At 51.4% G+C, this 22,148-nt stretch overlaps 1 protein-coding gene across 13 annotated transcripts in view; it reads right to left on the bottom strand.

The window, feature by feature from the left end:
• CLEC16A (C-type lectin domain containing 16A) overlaps positions 1–22,148 on the bottom strand; it is a 200,952-nt gene that overhangs the window by 29,314 nt on the left and 149,490 nt on the right. For 10 of the 13 annotated variants that reach the window (XM_027610767.2, XM_027610770.2, XM_027610773.1 and 7 more), the window contains 2 exons: positions 21,288–21,492; positions 19,420–19,587 (listed from right to left, as the gene is read on the bottom strand). In XM_027610767.2, the coding sequence (XP_027466568.1) occupies positions 19,420–19,587; positions 21,288–21,492 (373 nt within the window). The remainder of the gene's footprint in view (positions 1–19,419; positions 19,588–21,287; positions 21,493–22,148) is intronic. The other 3 variants (XR_003522964.2, XR_003522965.2, XM_027610772.2) reach the window with 2 other exon arrangements.

Raw genomic sequence — 22,148 nt, 5'->3', positions numbered from 1 at the left:
CAGAGGTGTTCTCACTGTGGGAGCTGCTCCGGCCCCCCAGGACCAGGACCGCTGTGCTTTCCCAGCTCTCTTCCAGGGAGGGGCCAGGCAGGATGGGTGCTGGCCGGGGGTACAGAGCGTTGGGGTACGGACAGGGAAACAGAGGTACAGTGTAAGAGTTACAGTATGGGCTTTGGAGACGGACAGGCGGGTTCAAATCTGGCCTGCCGCTGTTGGCCTGTGGTGCCCTGAGCTTCCGTTTCCCTGGGTGAAATACGGAGGAAGTAATCCCCACCTCATGCACAAGTGTGCCTAGCGTGGGGATTGGTATGTAGCAAGTGGCCGATAAACAGCAGCAGACACTGCTAAGCGGTAGCTCCAGCCACAGCTCTGAGCATTTCTCTCCAGACAACCTGCACCAGCTTCTGCCATGCAAGAAGAGGAGCACCACTGGCTCTAATCATCTCCAAGAAATAACACGGAGCCCTCAGGATCACTGGAGTGAGCTGGATAGAGTGGCTGACATATCACCTAACCTGCACCAGGAAGGGACTCCTGGAGCAATGAACAGGTGTTGTTCACCTGTTTTCTGTCTCAAATCCACAACACAAATTGCTTGCCACTTCAGAGGTTTTCAACAAATGCTCAAAGCAGTGATTTTAATACCTTTCTTTCCCAGAAGGCTTGCTTCTGAGGTCAGACCACAATCAACAGAGATTTCTGGAAAGGTATGAAATGCAAACTTATCTCATAATTTACAGGAAAGGAAAGGGAACAGGAGACTATTTTACCCGTAAGAACAGAGTCTTTTCTTCAAAGTCAAAAAATAAATGGAAAAAAGGCAAATTTTAGGGAGGAGGAAGTGTGCCAGGTAAGTCTGCATTGCATCAAGGTTTCCAGATTATTCCTGTGTTGAGGGTTCCAACTTTTTTTTTCCACATCCGGACTGCTTTAAGGAAAATGCTGCATAAATTCGACGATTTTATGATCAAAATAAGATACAAATGAGATAATCTGGTCTTTAGAAAAAGATGACAGCTTTGTGACAGTCTCACTAGTTCAGAAGTGTTCTTAAACATGTAACAGCTTTCATGGCATCTGGGTGGCTCAGCTGGTTACGCGTCTGTCTTTGTTTCAGGTCATGATTCTGGGGTCCTGGGACTGAGCCCCACATTGGGCTCTCTGCTAGGCAGGGAGTCCGCTTCTCCCTCTCCCTCCGTACCTCCCCCTGCTCACGCTTTCTCTCTCTCTCTCTCTCAAATAAATCAGTAAAATCTTAAAAAAAAAAATACAACAGTTTTCTCAAAATATACTTCACATACTGTATAATCTATGGATTTAAAAGGTTACAATCCGATGGTTTTTAGTCTATTCACGGAATTGTGCATCCATCACTACCATCAATTTTTGAACACTTTTGACCCCCTTCTAACTAGTTGTGACTGTAACTGGCAGCAGGGGCTACAAACACATTTATCCCCAGTTACACTAATAAGTCTATAACCCGGCCTTTTAAAAACCCTCCCACTCCAGATTCTGCCATTTGTTCTCCTGCATGTGGCATGAAACGTTCTGTTCTTCACATCAGGCCCGAGCCCATGAACTTCTACTCCAAAAGAATTCATCGGAAACACGTCCTGGGTCAAATTCTTCCTTCCATGCTCTTTGCTCACACGGGAAGAGACCTGGGTCATTGCTGCGAATGCTGGCTGAACCCCTTCCTAGGAAACAGGACTGGGCTCTGCACCCCACTTAGCTGGCCAGGGCAGAAAGTGACAACAAAGGGGAATTCTGTGCACCAACTGGTGGCAGGTTATCACCTGGACAGCAATGTTTTCACTCCTTGGGGATCTGGGTAGCCTGTGGGCCCAGGCATCAACGGCTCTCCCGTCTGTGTGGACTCCTTTCTGGGATGGATTCCTGCCCAGCCTGGCTCCTCCATTTCCTCCCAGGCCAACAACCCTTCCTCAGAGATGCTTTCCTGCACTGCCTGTCCAGGTCATATCCCTCTGTTGCATACTATCCCAGCTCTCAGCTGCTTCCTTCAGGGCCCTGATCAGGGTTGACATCTATGGCATCCACAGTACCTGGAAGCTCCAAAGGGACTAGTCAGTTCAGCATACACCCTGAGTCCACAGTGAACAATGTCTAACACACACAGGGGGTACTGAAGATCTGTTGGTTCCATCCACCCACCAATCCCTCTCTCTTCCTCTATATCCATCCACCCCCCACTCACCCACCCATCCACCCACCCATTCAACCATCCATCCATTCATCCATCCACCTACCTACTCACCCATCCAATACCCTCCAAGCGCTATCTACATGGTATACCCCCCCAGTGCAGCTCCAGGAGCTGGGCATTTAGCAGAAAACAAAACACAGAGTCTGCTCTCTTGGAGCTTATAGTTCAATAATGGGCTGGGAAGGACAGGGTGTGGGGTGGGCAGACGATGAAGAAATAGAAAATGCTGGGAGGAAAGGAGTGCTCTGAAGAGAACTGAGCAGGGCAGCGGCATCTGGAGTGCCGGGAGTGGGGCAGGGCCGTGAGTTACACACGAGGGTCAGAAAGAGCCGCGAGACAGGGAGCTCTGACGAACTCTAAGGCAGTGAAGACAGCCTGGGATCAGAGCGCTCAGTGCAGGGGCTGGAAGGCGGGCAGGCTGGGCCACGACAAGGCTCAGCCGGGGGCTCCTGTGGCTGTCCTGGAGTTGGCCAGGGGGACAGTGGGGAGATGTGAGGTCTTGAGGGTCTAGACTGTGTGGGATCTTGGGGGGCCACTCTAAGGAATCTGGCTTTCATTGTGAGTGAAAGGGGAGCCAGCGACGGAAGGATTTAAGCAGAAGACACACATGATCTGACTTAACACTTTTAGCTAAGGCGCTGGGAACAGACTGAAGAGGCCTGGGCGTGGGGTGGGGGAGGTGGGCGGAGGTTGGCAGGGTGATCAGGACGATTCTGAAGGCCAAGGTCGGGAGTCAGCAAACAATATCCTGCAGGCCAAATCCCAAATCCCACAGTGGGGCTGTTTACTGGATGGGGCCATGCCTGCTCATTTACATATCATCAGGGGCTCTTTGGCTGCAATGGCAGAGTCAGACTGGGACAAGTAGCACGTGGCCAGTAAAGCCTAAAATATTGACTACCGGGCCCTTTAAGGTAAGTGAGCCAACCTCAGCCTAGGAGATGGGGTACAGTGGTGGGAGGGACTGGATCCTGAGCATGTTTTGCAGGTGCCCTAACAGGCCTGGTGAGTTTTAGGCCCTGGAGAGGACTAGTGCTTGGGTCTCCAGCTGCTCTATGTGAGAGCTGGTTTTCAGCTGCTGCTTCTTTCCAACTAAGTGTAGGTCATCAGATCCCATGGGTGGCCCAGCCTGGGGCCGGCCCCTGTGAATGACCCCGTCTTCCTGCTGCCAGGCTCATGTGTGGTCAGTTTAGAGGGCAGCCTTTAGCACCAGCGCCCTCCTGCCCCAATTTGAAGCCCATCAGCAGCCCCCGTGGGCTCCTCGACGAAGTCCAAGGTAGTCAACCCTGCATGGGAGGTCATTCCCACATGGCCTCGTCTCCTGCTGTCTCCTGCCCCACACATCTCAGGCTGCTTGCAGGACCTACATGCATACCATGGTTTTCATAGCCTAGAGCCTGCCATCATCTGCCCAGGACGTACCCTGTTTAACCTGGCCCATGCATCAAGGCCTTCTTCTAGAGCCCTCCTTGCCCTCCAGGTCTGGCTGGGCTGATGTCCATGTCCTGGGCTCCCACACCATTGCAGCAAGGATCAAACTGCGTAGTGATAGTGCGTTCCCCAAGACACCACGAACTCCTGGAAGGCAAGGCCCACCCAGAACCTTCTACGTACTCCCCGGTTCTTGGCAGAGCATGGTGTAGAGCTGTGTTCATGACAGGTGTCCTGAAAGCATGTTGAGCACTGGTCTCTCCGGAAACTCAGCCCAGGGCACCAGATAGATCTGCTCTCAAACCCTGAACGTCCCAGTACTCCAAACTCACTAAGGAGCAGCTGCTCTGATGGAGGAGAGAGCCCATCTGAGCATGACCCCAGCCCACCAAGTTGTCCATCCATCTCTGGGCTACAGTTGACACGGCTGGTCACATCAGATCTATGGAGAAGGGACCTCAGTCATGCTGGGCCCCATGCTGCACAAACCAATGGTAGGAGCGCAGTGAAGATTTGTGGATTAAAGAAATGACAATCAGGCCACAGCATCTGACCCCAGTGGTCACCCAGCCCCTCTTGTTAAGCCACCTAAGAAATTCAGTGAGATCTCTTCGTCTCTAATAGTGTTCTCAAGACTGGATGGCCTTTAGAATGAGCCAGGGAGCTTCAAAAAACACCAATGACCCTCTCCTCACTCTGATTTAACTGGCATTGGGCTTTTCAAATTCTCTCAAGGCGATTCTAGAAATGCGTGGCCAGAGCTGAGGGCCACATGCAGGGTTAGGCTGGTTCAGCCCAGGGCCTCAGGCAGGAGAAGATCTTGCATGAGCTGGGACTCCATGCTTCTAAAACGCTGTGCCTCTGCCCCCAGGAAACCATGAGGACAGGTCCCGTGGGATTCTCTGGCTGAGTGCAGGGGTCCTAGTTGACTGACTTTCTGACCACCCAGTTGGCCATCTCACAGAAGCCGTGGGGGTACTGGACTATAGAAGGACAGGTCCACCTGCTCGCAGGAGCAAGGAGCTGGCCCAAAGCCATGCCCAAACTGAGCAGGCCCTATCACCTGTGGCAACAGGCGAACGAGGCCACTCTCCAGCCTGAGGTCGGAGGAAAACCCCCAGACACTGCCTGGCGCACTCAGCCCCTCTGCTCCTTGCGGATGGCACTGCTGTGCTTTGTTTGGATGGAGTCCTGACCAAGGCTCAGGGATGTGCTTACTCTGAGGTGGATGAAGTGGGATCGGGGGTCAGTCGCCCGAGGGGTTTGTTGGAAAAAAGCCATGCGCCAGGGATAGGAGACACTTGTAAAGTGCAGTTTGGGGGCTTCTAGCCATTTGCAAATTAGAGGTCAATAACTCAGAAGTAATTACCATCCCATGGGCTTGTTAGTTATGGGGTGCTGATCCTACCAGCAGGCCTCTGAGCCGTATCAGTAATAACAGAGGACAGGGAATAAGAGTAAAAATAAGAACACAGAGAGGGGGGCTGGCAAGAGCAGGGGTCGGGGTCAGGCAGAGGTAGGATGGAACACTGGAGTCGCTGACTTGCTGTGTAAGTCTAGGTAAGTTCCTTAACCACCCTGGGCCTCAGGAAACTTCAACTGCAAAATGAGCAGAGGTCTGCCTCTCCCCAGGCAGGTTCAGAAGGGAAGATAATGAATCCATGGAACATGCTTGGTACAGAGCTGGAAGCACAGAAGATGGCCCATCGAGGGGAGCAATATCACTGTCACAGTGACGGGGACCCTGCCCCATGTCACAGTGATGAGGACCCGGGGGAGCCTGCCCCGTCACAGGGATGGGGAGCCTGGCCCCTCACTCCGTGCTCAGCTTCCCTGCACATGCTGTCCCCTGCCTGGAATACCCTGTCACCTCCCATCCAGTCTGCTCCGATGAGTCCTCCTGTATTAGCCCATACCACCCATGCAGGGAAGCCTCCCTGATCCCTACTGGAGAAGACCAAGTTCCCTGTTATTAGCTAATCATTTGCTGGTACACTTATATGAATAATGCTGCTATTTTTCCAAGACTGCAAGCTCCATGTGGCAGGGCCATGAGTGTCTGGCTTGCTCATGGCTGTCACCTCAAACCCAACCCAGCACCTGCCGCACAACAGATGCTCAATACACGTATGCTAAACAGAGGACTTCCACAGAAGCCCATCTGTGTAGAGCCATGATGGCAACGAGCTGACAAACTCCCCAACCTCACATCACTGAAGAGCTTAACTACATATTAGGCCAGCCTTAGAACCTTCCAGAAAGTTTCTAAATTCACCCCTGACCAGCAGACCTTAAATCTCCACGGCAGAGGCTCTGGTGCTCTGCGGGCACACGAGCATTCCCCACTGCAGGTCAGCGCTTTATTATTATTATTATTATTTATTATTTTTTTGTTTTGTAAAAAGAGTTCTGGCTGAGAGCCAGCCCAGGCTGCAAAAAGTGGGAGAAAAAGCTGTTGATACATCACACCTATTGGGCAGATGTCAATTGGCCTGGGGAAGCCTAGACAACCACTTAGTGCCGCCCGCCATGCACAGGCATCTCAGGCCTGATTCATCAGCGCGCTCTGACAGGCGTGCTCAGAAACCTCTTCTCGGCCCAGAAGCGAAGCCGGGCCTCTAGGTGGCTTACCTGTCCGCAACTGCTTCCCCCCTCCCCCCGCCGCCGTGACTTCTGGCACAGCGGACACCCCATTTCTGTGTCTGCTTCTGCCACATCAGCTGCCAGCTGTACAGGGGCCAGGAACGGAGCTGCGGGAGGGGCATAGTGACTGAGGGGGCAGTGGTTTTGGTGGCTCTCGTAGGACGGGTGCCTGGAGGTCCCCTTGACTGGCAGAGCCTGAGAACACCAGCGAGAACACTTGTGAGTGGCCTGGGGGAGCTGGGCCAGCTGCCCTGCAAGGGGCTAGAGCCCCAGCCACGAGGCCAGAAGCCCTGGCCTACCACCCCCGACGTCAACCTGGGCAGGCTGCTCTAGTCCTCTGGGCCCTGGCTCCCTCCTCTTCAACATCACAGAGTGTTACTTACGGGGCTGTTGTGAGGCCCCTTACAGGGTGCTGGCCCAGGGCTAAGCTCCTGCCCTGGGGAGGGAGGCTCTATTCTACAGAAGAAACTGAGGCTCAGGGGCCTTCCAGAATTTCCTGACAGCACAAAGCTGTCATTGGGTAGGTGCCGAACAAGCTAGGGGGGCTAACTCCAGGGCATGTGCCCCTACCCTCCTCACGGCGAAAGCTCCCTGGCAGGGCTGTCACACGGTGTAGAGAGCGTGGGGGCATACTTGTGGCATACGGCAGATGCCCGAATGTTGGTAGCTTTTAAGCTGCTTGAGGCTGTGGGTGTTCCAGCAGGCATGAAGGGCCCCTCTGCTGACCCAGTGGGGACACGAGGCGGTACAGGGTGTTTTCTGCATCTGCTTTCTGCTGAGGTAGAGGCAAGAGGTCAGAGAGGGGACAAGGAATAGGCCGTGCCTCCGCTGCGCGGGCACTGTTTCAGGATACCAGAACGCTGCTCTGAGCTGTGGGATGTTTTCCTTGGGCATCAGGCTGGAAATCTGTTTTTTGTTTCTTTTTTTAAAAAAGCATTTTTCCAGAATGCCCAAGATTTTATAAACGTCAACTATCTCAGAACATTCTCCAGGATACTAAGGGTAGGGGTGGGAGGCTCATTCCATCAACATCGACTCTTCCAGCCACTGGACTGACGCCAGGATTTACGAGGACCCCACCTGAGAGGCTGGAGTGTGCATCATACCCAGCACCTGAGGCCCAACTGTCAGCCTGTGAAGTCAACATACTCAGAAAGCCACAACAAAGGGCGACTTGAGCTCAGAAGCTCCAGAGAACCTTTAACTCAACTTAGCAAGAAAGGAAAGAACCCTGAGCAAGAGATAACCCTTTTCTCAGGAAGCAGGTAGAAGCATTACAAAGGGCAGGAGTTCGAAACCAGACTCAGTATCTCTGGGACCCTGGGTGTAGGGGCTCTGCATGTGAGTCTCGCTTGTCCCAGCTGCAAAAGCGGGGTTAGTGACATGACAGTTTTTACACATTTCTCTCTTTATTTTATATAAAGTAACTCACTTAGTGCCTAGCAAGCACACAGCATGCATTCAATAAATGGGACTTTCATCCCGGAGCCTTACGAAGTCTGTGAAGTTAGAAGTATACCACATATGGTATGCACCTGAATTTTTACCAAACCTGCACATATTTTCAGAGGAATCATTGCAAATCATCTGCCAAACTTAGTATTTCATGCAGTTGAAGCATCTAATGCCCAAATCATGTGATGATTTCAGGGACTTGAGTTCATGGCAGGCAACAATGGAGACAAAGTAAAAAAATTCATCCGCCTCGATTTGCTGGGCTTTGGGATATCTTTTTGCAATTACTCTGGGGCTCAAGAACAGGCTGTTTAAGTGTGAAGAGATGTCACAAGACAGCCATTTCTGCCACACTGGGATAATATTGACTTTTGGCCCTCTGGGAATCTGAGATGTTGAACAAATAATACTCTGTGTTTCTGGAGAAAAGCACATTCATACAAAATGCCATGGCCGGGCAGCCACAAATAAAGGAAGCTGTACTGAGTCATGGGATGCTGGCTAGAAAGAGAGAAGAACTGAAGAAAGTCCTAAACCCAGCGGAGATGCCGGGAGGTAGGAGGAGAGCCTATGGGGGGCGGGGGGGCATCATGCCCTGTCTGCGACAAGCCAAGCAGAGGGCAGGCCAGCCCTTGGAGGCCCCGCACCCACTCCACTGGAAAGGTGCAGTCACCACAGCTCCTGAAGGCCTCCTGGACAGAACAATATCCCCAAGTAATGAGGATTTTGCTGGCTCACAAGTTGGGGTTGGGATCGTCAAAATGCCCTTGCTTAGCGACATGCACACATAGAAGGTCCAGACAGAAAGTGAGACTCTTTGATAGCTTGCCTTAAACTAGCCCTGGGAGCCTCTCTCTCCCTCCACCCACATACTTCATTGGCCACCAAGTCCTGTTAGGGCCGCAGCCCTAGATATTTCTGGACTCACTTCATGGTTACTTGCTCTAGGGAAATCCTTGCGCAACGGTGCGCAGAGCACTCGTTATTTAAGGACAAAAAATTGGCCCCAACCTGAACGTCCGTCAATGGGGGCCTGGCTAAATAAACAGGGGTTTGCCACATGACAGACTGCTCAGCAGCAATAAAAATGAAAGCGGGCACTCTTATGAACTAACAGGAAAAAAAAAAACCCAAGGCGTACTGTTGAGTGAAAACAGTGATCGTTTGTGTGGGAAAAAACACAAAGGCCTTGCAACACTGTGGTACAAGCGGAGGACGCACATACACAGAGAAAGGTATAGAAGGAGGTGCGCCAAGCTGAGGGAGGGAGGACCTCTGTGGAGAGACCGCTTCTCATCCCTGCCAAGGGCACAGCACCACCCACTGCGCAGGTGCGGCACGCCGCAGGTGCGGCACGCCAACCCGAGGGTGGAGCGGGCCTTCCGTCTCTCTTCTGCCCTTCCTGACTCGAGAGAGGCAAAACCCAAGTCCCCGACTCCTCACTCCTTGGCCTTAGCACCTCCTAGGGCACACTCAGCAGTGCCACTTAGTTGGCATCGCATCCTCTGGGATCCCAAGGCAGGCACTATGACTGGTCCTTGGGAAGTGGTAAAGCGGTCCTCAAACCCAGTTCCAGGGGAGACCCTGGGGTTCCTGAAGCTATTTCACAGATATTTTAAGGTAAAAAAATCAAATCAAGGTGGTCTTTTTCCAATTCACAGATAAAATAAAGCGTTAGGGTATTCTCGTCTCTGGGTTTTACCCCACTAACGAGCCTTTGATCCTTGCCATTTGCTATCACTTGTCTGTTCATGAGAGCCTGCAGGTGGTAGAACAAATGACTCAGCAGGAAAAAATAAACATCTATAGAAAAAGGCTCATAAAGTTTTTTCAAATTATTTTACGGGCTTTTCCTATGGATGCAGACACTTGTGTCCAGAGAATACAGTCATGTTCTCTACTGGTTTCCATGCTCCTGGCTCATGCTATTGGATGGAATACAATAGTTCACAGGGTTCCCAAAGCACACCTGATTCCCAGGTGTTCTGCCCCCCAACACGGGTTCATGGAATGGGCAAGGTGATCCCCTTCCCTGAGCTCAGGTTTCCTGGTCCGCCCACTGAGGAGTGGCACGGGCCTCCCAGGGCTGTCGCGTGGTTGCTCGGGAACTGTCCAGTTCAGGCAGACGTGAAGTAAGCAATGGTGGTCAGTATCTCAGGGAGCGTGGCTGTGCTGGGCTTTGGCCAGAGATCTCTGCTCTTCTCTGGCCCTGGCTCTGCCTCTAGAAGATAAGGGGCCTCAGGCACATCTCAGAACGACAATCCTCATGGCCCTTTGGCAGGAGGTAAATTCTGCCCTAGTGTTTTATCAGCACCCGAAGAAAAGTCTTTCTAAATGAGCAAACCTGTGCAATGGTGGTGTGTCTTTGTTATTTGCAGCAGAAGGAGCTGCTGGATGATTAAGTTTGTGCAAACTGATTTAACACGTAGAAAGGAAACCTATTATTTAGGGTGCCCAGGGTCAGCCCTGACTAATAACAATGACAATAAAAAATACTGGGAGCCTAACCTTCACTGCACACTGCACACACGTGAGGCGTCCTGGTAGGCACTTATGTGAATTAACTCCTATCACGCTCACGACAGCCTAATGAGGTGGGTGACATTTTCATCCCCGTTTTTTTTTTTCTTTTGAATTGTGGTAAAATACATATAACCTAAAAATTACCATCTTAACTATTTTTTCTGTACAGTTCAGTAGTGTTAAGCACATTCACATTTTTTCTATGAATAAACACGCACAGGGGGCGAACCAACCAGCCCAAGGCCACGTAATGAGTCTAAGGTGGGGCCAGGACTTGGACCCGAACTGTCTGCTCCAGGGCTGTGCTAAGCCGCCTGCTTCTGCTGACTCTCACCTGGGCAAACGCTGTTGCTGAGAAAAGAAACCCGTGACGGAGGGGCGGCAAGATTGATGGAAGAGCACACTGGATCTGCTTCATGGCCACCTCAGGGTGGAGAGATTTAGTGCATCCTGTCTTCTCTTGGTGCTCCTCCTTTTCTCCTCACTGCCCTGCAATACCTGTGCCCGACGTGTCCTAGGACGGCTGACAGTACCGAGAGCCGACAGGAGCCGCATCTGCAGGGCGGGCACGGGCGTGTGCGCACACACGGGCACGCAGCCGCACCGCTTGCTCCGACACGTGCCCGCCCGTTCTGGGCTGCCAGCAAGGCTGCCCCCGGGGGCCCGCCTGAGCCAAAAGAACATTCCCAAGTGCAGCCAAGGTCAAAGGGCAGAGTGAAGCTGGGGTCTGGTCTCTTCTCATGCCCTCCAGCAAAGGCTCCCCGCCTTCTTGTCCATGAGCAACCCGGGCAGTGTTCCCTGCTCTCTGACGTGCTCCACAAGGCTCCCGGGCACACAGGCGCTTTGACAGTTTAAGGTAGGTAATGACCCCGAAAATTGAAGCAACACTCAATTCTTTGGAACTCTTTCCTCCTCTCCGTCTCCGCCCCCCAAGAAAGGCTCATCTGGGACCTGAAGGCTGCCTCTGCCTGTGTGCTCTGTTTCACAAGAGCGCTCCTCAGACACCGAGGGCCTGTGTGTTGACTGGGATAGAGTCCAAATCTGGGGGCATGTTCCAGGTGAGGGAGCCTTACGGGCCCAGATTCAGGAACATGGTTCCTTGTGGGCTGTGTGCTCCCAGATGGAGAGCATGCTCACTCGCCCTCTTCGTGGCTGCCCTGGGGGCTCCAAGAAGAGGAGTGGAAAGCAGGGGCCCCCAGGACTCAGCTCGGGGATGATTTTTGCATGGAACCTGACCCCCACATCCCCGACCCAACCGCTCAAAGGCTGTTCTCTTAGACACGACTGTCAGAAAGCTTTGAAGAGAGCTCTAATCCTGCTGCTTTTGCACTGGCAAGATTTCTAAGTCTCATTTCTGCTTTTTGGTCTTCATGGACCAGGAACCAATCTCCACAAGGATGGGCCTTCACGTGCTCTACCCAGTCTGGAAGTGGTGGTTGCAGGGGTGGCGGGGGTGGCGGGGGTGGGGTGTGGCTGCTTTGCAGGCAAGCTGGGGTTTAGAGTGTGTGAGTGTGGTGTGCAGAAGACAGGAACAGGGAATGCTGTATCTAAGCCAGGGCCACCTGAAGGCCCCCTCTCTAATGAGGGTCTGTCTCGCCAACCTCTGACAATCAGAGGTTGGTGGTAGAGCCGTCAGGGCTTGGCCACCACCAATGCCAGCCTTGAGGCGAGTGGGATTTAGAGGTATGGCTCTCAGCCTGCCCTGTGTGAGCCCTGCAGCCTTGGTCCAAGCCTTGGCTTCCCGTATGTAGATCAGGACAAGCGCTCCCAGTTCCCAGCACTGTCCAAAGCATAGAATCAATGCATACCGAGCACCTGGCACAGTTCATTCTTCTGGTCAAACTCTATCCCGCGATCCCAGAAGCAGATGATGTTTTCTGTCTGACACACACCCACTTTTGGAGCCAACAACGTGGTTTGGCCTGATCCTAGTGAAGCCTCAGGTGGCTGGCTGTGGGCAGGCCTTTATTTCTAAAATCAGAAAAGGAGAATTCCCTTCAGATGTGTCAAACGGGGTCAGGAACTGAGAGGCAGGGTGCTGGTGGTGGTAGCAGCAGGGCAGGCCAACTTGAGTGCACAGCCTCTCTGCGGAGAGGGGCATCTGGTGTGACCTTGGGCAGCTTGTTTCCTCACAGGCACAAAAGGAAAATGGCAAAACCTCCCTTCTGAGGGTTGCTGGATCAAATGAGAAAATTGCATAAAGTGCTTAGCAGCTCAATATGTCTTGCTTAAAAATAAATTTAAAAAGGCCTCAGGGTCAGAATCAAGTTTCTCTAACTCACTGACCCAGTGGCTACAGTCTCTGGCCGGGGAGCTGAAGGCTGGGAGGGGTGGCTAAGGGGGAGCAGGGCGCTGAGGAGACTGGAGGAAGGTGGCAGGGAGCTTCTCCTTCCAATGGGACCCCAGAAAGGCCATTCTTCTTGCCTTGGGGAGCTGGAAGGAGAGAAGTGGCTCCAGTGTTATAATCAGAAACAAGACAAATAATGTGCCTAAAAACTTAGTTTCTGGGAAACACTGTCACGAGATGACATTAGCACCTAGTATGTGATCCCAGCAGAGAAGTCAGGACTGAGGTCTATGAATTAAGCATTGATTTTTTTTTTTTTGGCTGTCAGTCCAAGGCTTCGTGGTCAGCTCAGCTGGCTCTGAGAACATGGTAATCTTCGCATTCTTCCTCAGTTACTCAGCTGCCAAATGTTGGCTCTGGAACCGCGCTGCCTTTCCACAGAACTATTAAGTGTTCTGGGTCAGTGACTGATAGGGCTGGTTTGTTTGCCTTTGATAAAGATAACACTTGTGGAAAGCACAGCACTCCTCCTGTGCTCAGGGATTTACATGTTTGCTCAGAGACAGATGGTGCCCTGGACCCAGTAGGACATGGAGTCATGGGACAAGAAGAGAGGAAAGCAGAGCTTGGCCCTTGCGGGATGAAGTCTGACTCTCCAGTTGGCATCCTGAGCCAACTGGTGCAGGTGCCAGAGCCGGGTCTGAGCAAGACAGCCACGCCCCTGCAGCCGCAGTTTACAGGCTGCTGGGGAAATGAGACACTAAGCAATTCATCCCGCCCATCTAGCAATCCACGTCCCTAATCCGAGTTCGACCGTCACTGAGCACCTGCTCGCTAAGTGTCAGCAGGTGAGGGCAAGACGAACAGGAAGCCCAGGGCCTTCCACACGAGTGCAGGGCAAGTGACACAGACAAGACGACATATGGGTCAACTTCAGCTAATGGCAAGGGCTCTGAAGACTGTGGGAAAACCATCCCACTCTGATGTAGATATTCCAAAGAACTGGGAACAGGTGTTCAAATAAAAACTTCCACATGCACACTCAGAGCAGCACTGTAAGCTCTCACCCAAAGGTGAAAAACAGCTGTGTGGCCATCAGTGGGTGAAAGAATGGATGAATGAGAGGTGGTCCATCCACACAGTGGCTATAGCTCTGACACACGCTACAACGTGGAGGAACCTCGAACACGTGATGCTAAGTGAACGAAGCCAGACACCAAAGGCTACGTGACATAGGATGTATGTGAAACGTCCAGAACGGGTTAAGTCCATAGAGACAGAATACAGAGCAGTGGTTGCCAGGGGCTGAGGAAAGGCAAATGGTGAGTGACCATTCGATGGGAACGGGCTTTTATTTGGGGGGTGATGAAGGTATTGTGGAACTAGCAGAGGTGGTGGTGGCACAAGACTGCGAACGTACTAAACGCCACTGAACTGTATCCTTTCCAAAGGTTTTATGTGAATTTCACCTCAATTAAACAAATAAAACCAGCTGCTGCACAGACAGGGCCTGGGGGGTGTCGGGGCCCCCAGCGGAGGCCCCCCCTGAGCAGGTATCTGAGAAGAGTCCTGAATGCTGAGAAGGAACCAGCCACATGGAGGGCTCCAAGCAGAAGTTTGGATTAGAATTGGGAAGGGCAGGGGGTGGGGGCTGAGCAAGAGAGACCGTGGAGTTCTGTCCACCTCCATGTCAGCATGACCTGCCAGGTGAACACCTGTGAGCAGCCTCTGGGCCAGAAGGAGTCCAGAGTGGGGGTTAAGGCTGCCCTGGGAGGCCGGAGCCCTGGCCCTCTGACTGGAGGCTGCTGCCCATGCCTCACCTCTGCCTCGCCGCCCCCTCCCCCCCCACCGCCAGGGGCACTTCCAGGAATGGCTTCTGCTCTGGGGTGGGCCAATCCACTTGGTGTTTATGGAAGATGCCTCGGTGGTCTAGTTTTGGACACCCCGCCTCCCTTGGCAGATTCCGGCAATCAGCTGTCACCTTGGTTGGTGGCACAGGTCCTCGAGGGCACAAACCATGAAAGGCTGCATCTCAAAGGCCAACTCTAGAGCTGGCCGTGCCTGTGCACCTGGACACGCTGTCTGCTGATGACCCAGCCGCCCCACAGGCATGCACCCAAGCCTCTACCCTTGTGGAGTAGAAGTTTCTTCAGGGGAAAGAGCCATGAACATGAAATCAGCCAATACAGAGAATTTGTGATTTCTCTCCAAGTCCAACAGAAAAAGAAAAATACACCGAAGTGGCTAGTTGCCTAAGAGCCCTGATTTATATTCTACTTTAGTATCTCTTCCAAGGAAACTGAAGGTACATTTTCATCAAATATAATCATTTACAGCTTGTAAAGTGGGGACAAACTGCTCTGTGATGGCCAGCTGGGCTACAGATGAAATGGAAGGTATGTCATAAAACAGCTAGCCCCTCTAGCAGTCACCCCGAGGCAGGTGGCCAGAAGTGTCTTCTCTACTGGGGATTATCCCCTAGGCGGGGGTGAGGGTCCCACACAGCCTGGGGTTTTTGCAGCCGTGTGGCCTAGGGTGAGGGACACAGAGCAAGACCATTCCCAAAGTGTGTGTGTGGGGGAAGCGACAGGGTTGCACTCACGGGCTGTGGATGCCACAGCATCAGAGGCCAACCTAGGCCGTGCTTCTGATGACCCCCTCTGGCCCTACTCTTTGGTTTTTGAAAATTTTCAAGGTGAGGGTGAGGAAATTCATGAGGTGCAACCAACCAAAATCTATCACGTGCGTGCACTTGCCCGCCCCGGATGCACAACTTGTTCACTCTGGTGACGGAAATGAAGCAGAAGAATGCTTAAGGTCTTCTGGGGTCTCCATTCTCTGGTGTCCCTTCCCTAGGCCAAGGGCCACAGACTAAACAATCTGAGGTCTAGGGCCCCAGAGAGAACTTTGTCTTCTTGGTGTTCACGCAGGAAGAAAGCATTAGTGGGATCTGCTCTAAGGCTGTGCAAAGCCTAAGTGTGGGCTCATTCTTCATCCAACAAATACTGAATGAAGGCACAGTGCTAGGTGCTGAGGTACAGCAATAAACAGGACAGACCAGGTGTCCATGGAAGTGACCTTCTCCGTGCGGAAGAAAGACCGCAGCCTGGTACCCAAACATGTCATCCAGGTAAAGAACTGCAGAGAAAATAAACCAGGCTAATGGGATGGAGGAAGGAGGGGTGGATCAGGAAAGGCCTCTCGGAGGAGGCGGCATGCAGACTGAGGCCTGTGCAGTAGGAGGAGGCAGCCACACACAGATCTGGGAAAGAACATCCAATGAGGAGGCCCTAAAACAGGAGAGAGGCCAGTGACTTGGAGGAGTGGTTCTCAAACCATAGTCTGGGGAACCTTGGGGCCCTCCCAGGGTCAGAACTACTCACATAAAAATAATAACAAGAGCTACTCACACAAAAATAGTAAGACAGCATTTTCCTTTTACATTCACTCTCCCAGGAGTATAGGAGCTTTCCAGAGGCCACACAGTGTATGCTATGACAACAGACTGAAAGCAGAAGCAGATGTAGAAGTCCAGCTGCCTTCTATTAAGCCAGATATTACAGAGATTTGCAAAAATATAAAACATGAAGGTTGTGTTTTGTTTTTTTTGCTTTGGAAAACAGTTATTGTTCATTAAAAACTATGTTATCTATATTTACATGTGATGGGTGTATTTTTATTTAAAAAATAAATATGTAAATAGTTAAAGCATCTCAGTTTTAATTTGTACTACCTGAAATATTAATAAATATAATCCATATAAACTCTACCTCTTTGGGATCCTTGATACTTTTTCTTAAGGGTCTAAAGGGGATCCTGAAGCCAAAACTTTGAGAAGCACTGACTCAGAGGAGCAGCAGGGGCTGGTACGGCTGGGGTATGGGACAGAAGGAAGTGGTAGGGGGCTGCATCTGAAGGGCCAGCTGGGGCCAATCTCATAACAACCACACAAGACCCGAGTGAGAGATTCGGATTTTGTTCCAAGTGCAATGGGAAGCTGCTAGAGGGTTGCAAAGAGGGGCATGATGTGATCTGATTCATGTTCTAGAAAGATCCCTCTGGCCAAAGGGAAGAGGTGAGGCTGGATGCCAGAGAACACCGAAGAAGCTCCTGCATGATCTAGGGCGAGGGCTGGTGGCCAGGACAGGGAGAAAAGATGTGATGTACTCTGGAGGCAGAGGAGGCCAGTGGGGATGGGACGGGAAAGAGGAGGATCAAGGATGATACCAGATGTTGGGCAGCTGTGGGGCAGGCTACAGAGATAGCAGGTGGTGAGGAAGGGCAGGGCAGGGAGAGCTCCCCTCCCTCTGTCTGAGTCATGCTCAGGCTCACGGATTTCACTTGCTCTCCAACACAGGCCATTTCGGGAAGGCAGCAAGGCCTCTCTCCCCAAGGGCCTAGAGCAGTCACCCTTGGGGGCACAATTGGGGTGAATGTCCCCACTCCCCACCCCACAGCTGAGCGGCACTTCCAGGGGCCGTCAGGGGCGAGAGACAGGGAAGGGGCAGATGGCCAGTTTCGGCAGCTGCCTTTGCCCTGCCACAGTCTCAAATGGCTCAACCTCAAATACGCCAGCCCTGGGACCAGCAACAGGACAGAGGCATTCAGCTATGCCAGCACCCCCGCCAGGCAGGCCCAGGCCATGGTAGACAGGACCATACCCCCAGCACTGGATGACCTCACTTCTCCCCTGGAGCCCAGGCAGGGTGGGAGAAGTTAGCAATCAGGCATTGTAAAGCCTTCTGCAAACAGAGAGATGATTATGCAGATGCTGAAGAACGTGACATTTGGCTCTATTTATTTACACTTGCCTTGTTCCAAAAAGGATGGAACAGAAATAAGGCCAGGGTTTTTCTCCTTAACCCGTTCATTCCTGAGATGAAACCCTAATGACCCTGAAGAAATGATTTAATATAATGTCTGATGTCAGTTATATCTCAATTACAAAAATCACAAGGCAGTGCTTATAGAAATGTTATAAAAATTTTAACTGTGTGTAGAAAAAAAAGAATGAATGAAAGAAAAAGGAACGATTTCTTACCAAGCCAATCTGTATTTAACCCAGACTCATGGCCATCATCTATATTTACTTAGTAACCATCCCTACAGAATGTTAAGAAATCTGGACAATTTTTAACAAAGAATCCTCCAGGGCGCCTGGGTAGCTCAGTCTGTTAAGCGTCCGACTCTTGGTTTTGTCTCAGGTCATGATCTTGTGAGATCAAGCCCGGCGTTGGGCTCCGTGCTCAGTGCAGAGTCTGCCTGAGATTCTCTCTCGCTCTCTCTCTGCCCCTACCCACCCCTCAAATAAATAAATAATCTTAAAAAAAAAAAAAAATCATCCAGACCCCGGAGTGGGCACAAATCATCTATTTCATAGCTGAAAATGGAGGTGGTGCCACAATCGTTCTTACAGCCCAAGACTGGTTTCAAGGATGGAAACAGTCACAGACTAGTGGGTACACTTTTCCAGAGCGCATGTTGGGACTACATATGTCAAGAAGAAAAGCCTCCCCTTTGACTCGGCAGACCCACTGCTGAGAATTTATTCCACAGACACTCAAGATTTGCAACAGTTATATCAAGGCCCCAGGGATGTTCTCTATGACACTGGAAGAGCAAAACACTGGAAATGACCCAAATGTCCATCAATGCAACACGAGATAAAAGATTTTCTGGTACAGCCATACAATAAAATACCATACAAGAGTTAATTATTAATTAGCATGAAGTCAATCTATTTGCATTGACATGTAACACTGAATTAAGTGGGGGAAAAAAAGGCAAGTTGCAGAATTACATATATGGTATGACCCCATGTGTAAAAACAGACAAGAAAAAATATATACAGCATAAAATGAACATTTCTAAAATGATAAGCAAGAAACTGGTAACAGTGATTCCTTCTGGGGCAAAGCTGACTCATTTCTCATTTTATCACGTCCTGCTTGGGTTTTAAAATATCATATGCTTACAGCATATATATTTCTAAAATAAATTAATGAAATCAAAGAACGAATATAGGATAAATCACGGAGTGGAAGGAAAAGAAGGACCCTGATTTTGGACAGGTCCTTACGGCCGCACTTTAAATCAACTGTTCTTAAATCAGTAACTGCTTTCAAACACATTTTGCAACGTATCAATTGAAGTTCGAAACCCCAAACGCTTGCAGGGGACAGCCTGGCCAACTTTCAGAAGTTTTGTAATCAAGGGCAAGGTTCTCTTTCGAGGGATAGGGGTGCACACGGATTTACTTAAGGTAGATGCACCAGAACAGGAAGGGGAGAGCCCGTCGGTCCTTTTGGAGAAGCAAGCTGCCCTTGAACTTTCTCTTCGTGTTTCTTTTTTTGGGAGGGGGGTGGTTTCAAGATGAGTTTTGGAGAGAGTGGGCAGAGGTGCCCCCAGCTCCCGGATAGAAGACCCTGGCATGGCCCATCGGGAGCTCTCACTTCTTCAGGAGCTCTAAGAGGAACCATGCACACTGTCTCTCTAGTCATCCTACACGGAGAAGGAAACCACTCCCCCACAGCCTCATGACTAGCAATCTTAAGTATTTCCAAGAAATTTCCAAGAAACTTCTTAGTCTTAATTCTGAGAAGTTCCTCCACATTCCCAGAAAATCTCTGGAAAACCAAACCCAGGCAGCAGAATACCAAAGAGAAAGCCAAGATTTATTTCTAGGGCTTGTGTTTCATCCTGTGCCATACTTTGATGAATCCTAAGAAATGGGTGCTTCCAGCCGACCGGACTCTGAGAGGCGCAGGGAAGTTCGCTCGCACAGGCTCCACAGAGAGCAAGCCCTGGACCCCCAGGCGGGGACGAGAGGCGGCGCGGGGTGGGGGCGGCTTACCTGGCACCTTGTCCACGGACGCGAACACAGAGCGCTGCACCGTGGGGTCGCTGCTGCCCCGGCGGCACTGGTCGTAGAAACGGAAAGGCAGGTGCTGGGTAGAAGAGGAGGAGCCAAGTCTGAACCCCAGGACTTCGGTCGTCGGCTGGATCGGGAGGTCCAGGAGGGCTATGTTCAAACAACACCGTGGTTCATGCTCATCACACGGGCCGCGGGTACAGGTGGCGGGCTCTGGATTGGGGGGGGGCGCGCAGCCAGAGTGGCTGCGGCTCTACCAGGCACATCACTCGGACAGTGCCAAGCAGGCAGCCGGCAGCCTCAAGCTGGAGAGACCCAGGTGATCCCAAAGGTCCCGCCTAAGATCAAAACAGCTGGTGCCTGGCGAGGGATTCAGAGATAGATGCCGGCCAGTATCCGCTCTGGATCCTTGGCTTCCGCACGCAAAAGACCCTTGTCAGGCTTTGCCGCGGGTGTCATTTCAGACCCCAAAGCAAATGGGGCCAATTTTGCCCTGCAAGTTCCCATATGTACACGCGCATGGGGAAGAGCGTGTGAGGGCGAACCTACCCGCGCGCATGTGTGTGTTTTTATGAGCGTGTGCTTATCTGTCACAGTTGCTGTCTTCCCTGGCATAAACCAATCTCATGATATAGCAATTTGGAGGGGCTTTTTAAAATCAATTTAAGGAATACCCAAGGCGTTAGTTCGAACGCCACTTTACAGCATAATTCTCAATTTTCAAATGAAATATTTACCCTTCGTGCCAGCACTGAGCAACTGCTTTACATTAAAAACAACAACAACAACAACAACAACAAACCTTCTGAAAATAAATCTTCAGAGAAAGGACTGAATGATTTAAGTCACTTTGCACATTATAAAATGCTTCTGTAATGATTTTATAGGCCAAGTTTGAGCTAAGTGAGAAATAAAACAGGGACTGCCTGGGACACAGGCCTGGGCAAATCAACAGGGCAGGCACGGCAAAGAACCGAATCTGTCATGTCCAGAGACCCAGCCCACCAAGTGTTTATTTTTCGGTAATCCCTTTAGAAGGCGCCTCTCCTCCCCAAGCGGGCTGGAAATCCTCCCAGCAACCACACCAGAATGACCATTGGTGTTTGGACTGAAAGGCGTTGGTGTCTGGAGAAAGACTATAATTTGAGCAGCTAGATAGAATGCCTTTTCCTGGGGGAATGCCGCACTGTCAGCCCTGATGAATGGAACGCCCTCGTTTTAGCGCCTTGATTTCTAAGAAAGCTCGAGCCTTCCTGCAAGGGGCAGCGTTAGGCCTCCTCACAAATTCACCACAGTGCCTATGACGCGTACACCAACTTCCGAGTTTAGTGCTGGGTCATCGTGGCCCCCTCACCAAGCAGGGCTGCCTCTCACGAGAGCTGGAGGGAGAGGGAGAAGGGATGAGCTTTAGAGTCAGAAGTTCTGCATTTGGGTTCTGCCAACTCACTGCTTGTGTGACTTTGGGCAAGTCACTGAGCCTCAGTTTACTCTTCGGAGAAATGGGCAGAACAGACCTTACTGATCTTAAGGTTAAGGATCAAAGGTAGAAGAGGAATGTCCAAGCATTTTTAAGTATAAGCTAGAAGACTCCTGTGTGCCAGAGAACAGCTGTCCCACACGGATACCTGACTGCTCATGGCCTCTTGCTTGTTTAGGGAGGATTCTCCTTCCCTTCCATGTAGCCCCAGAAACTCTCTAGAAATCCAACACCTGGGGAATGGGGAATTCTGAGCAGATTCTCTGTCCTTTCACCAGAACACAATGAACTCCTAAACCATAGGTGTCCTCTTCTAGAGGTCCATGTGAGAGCCCGAGGGCTCCAAGGACAGCCGCCAGAGCTGGCCACTCACCGGCTATCCTCTGCATCTTCATGCGCCTCGCCTGGATGCGGCCCTTGGCCAGGCGCTGCTTGGCAATGATGCAGCGGATATGGTCCGAGAACACGAAGGTGGCCTGGAGGATCGGGAAGGGCTTGGAGTGGGGGCTGGACGCAGGCTTGTGGATGGTGATGTTCAGGGCGCGGCTGTCATCTTCCACGCCTGTCACCTGCATGTCCTATAGAAGAGGCCAAAGAAAAGGTGGTCGTGAGGTTTAGGAGGAGGGCAGTGGCTCGGAAGCTGTGGGGTCTACATCTTATCAAGAAAGGAGTTCCCCAAATTCACCTTGGCTTTTGCTCTGAAGAAGTAGCCTCCCAAGTCTGAGTCAAGGATGGGCCCACACCAGACCAGGCCTCTCGGAGAGGACATGCAAAGGGAGTCCATGCTGGCTGTGAGGGCTGGGACCCTACTCACGAGGACCTGAGTAAGCTAGTGAATAAATGGGTGCCCCAGCCTCATCAAGGGGCCATGGGGGCTCAAACAGTCAGACTCCAGCAGTCCTGACTTCTGAGAAATGACAGATAACAAACCAAAATGCCTATGACCATCTGAAGTGATCTTAGATATATTCACGCAGCTACTGACCAGCTTCTTCCTGGCTTCTCTTAAGGGGGCATCCCTGGCACCCATTTGTATGTGTCCGAAGAATTTCTGGTCCCTAAAGGAAAATGCTAGCCCCGAGAAAGGGATGGGGGGGACCATTTATCAGGCACGTGAAGAAAGCTGCATTTCAAAGGTGCAGAAGAAAGTTCACGCACAGCAAGTGTGCTAAGGACGGATCCCTTCTAAAACCTCAGAGTGGATTCTGTGCAAAGAATCTGCTTCCCACAAAAG

Source organism: Zalophus californianus, chromosome 10 (assembly GCF_009762305.2).
Source record: "Zalophus californianus isolate mZalCal1 chromosome 10, mZalCal1.pri.v2, whole genome shotgun sequence".
Classification (NCBI taxonomy): domain Eukaryota; kingdom Metazoa; phylum Chordata; class Mammalia; order Carnivora; family Otariidae; genus Zalophus; species Zalophus californianus.
The sequence above is the reverse complement of the archived record's forward strand: the minus strand, read 5'-3'. Positions and strand labels throughout refer to the sequence as shown.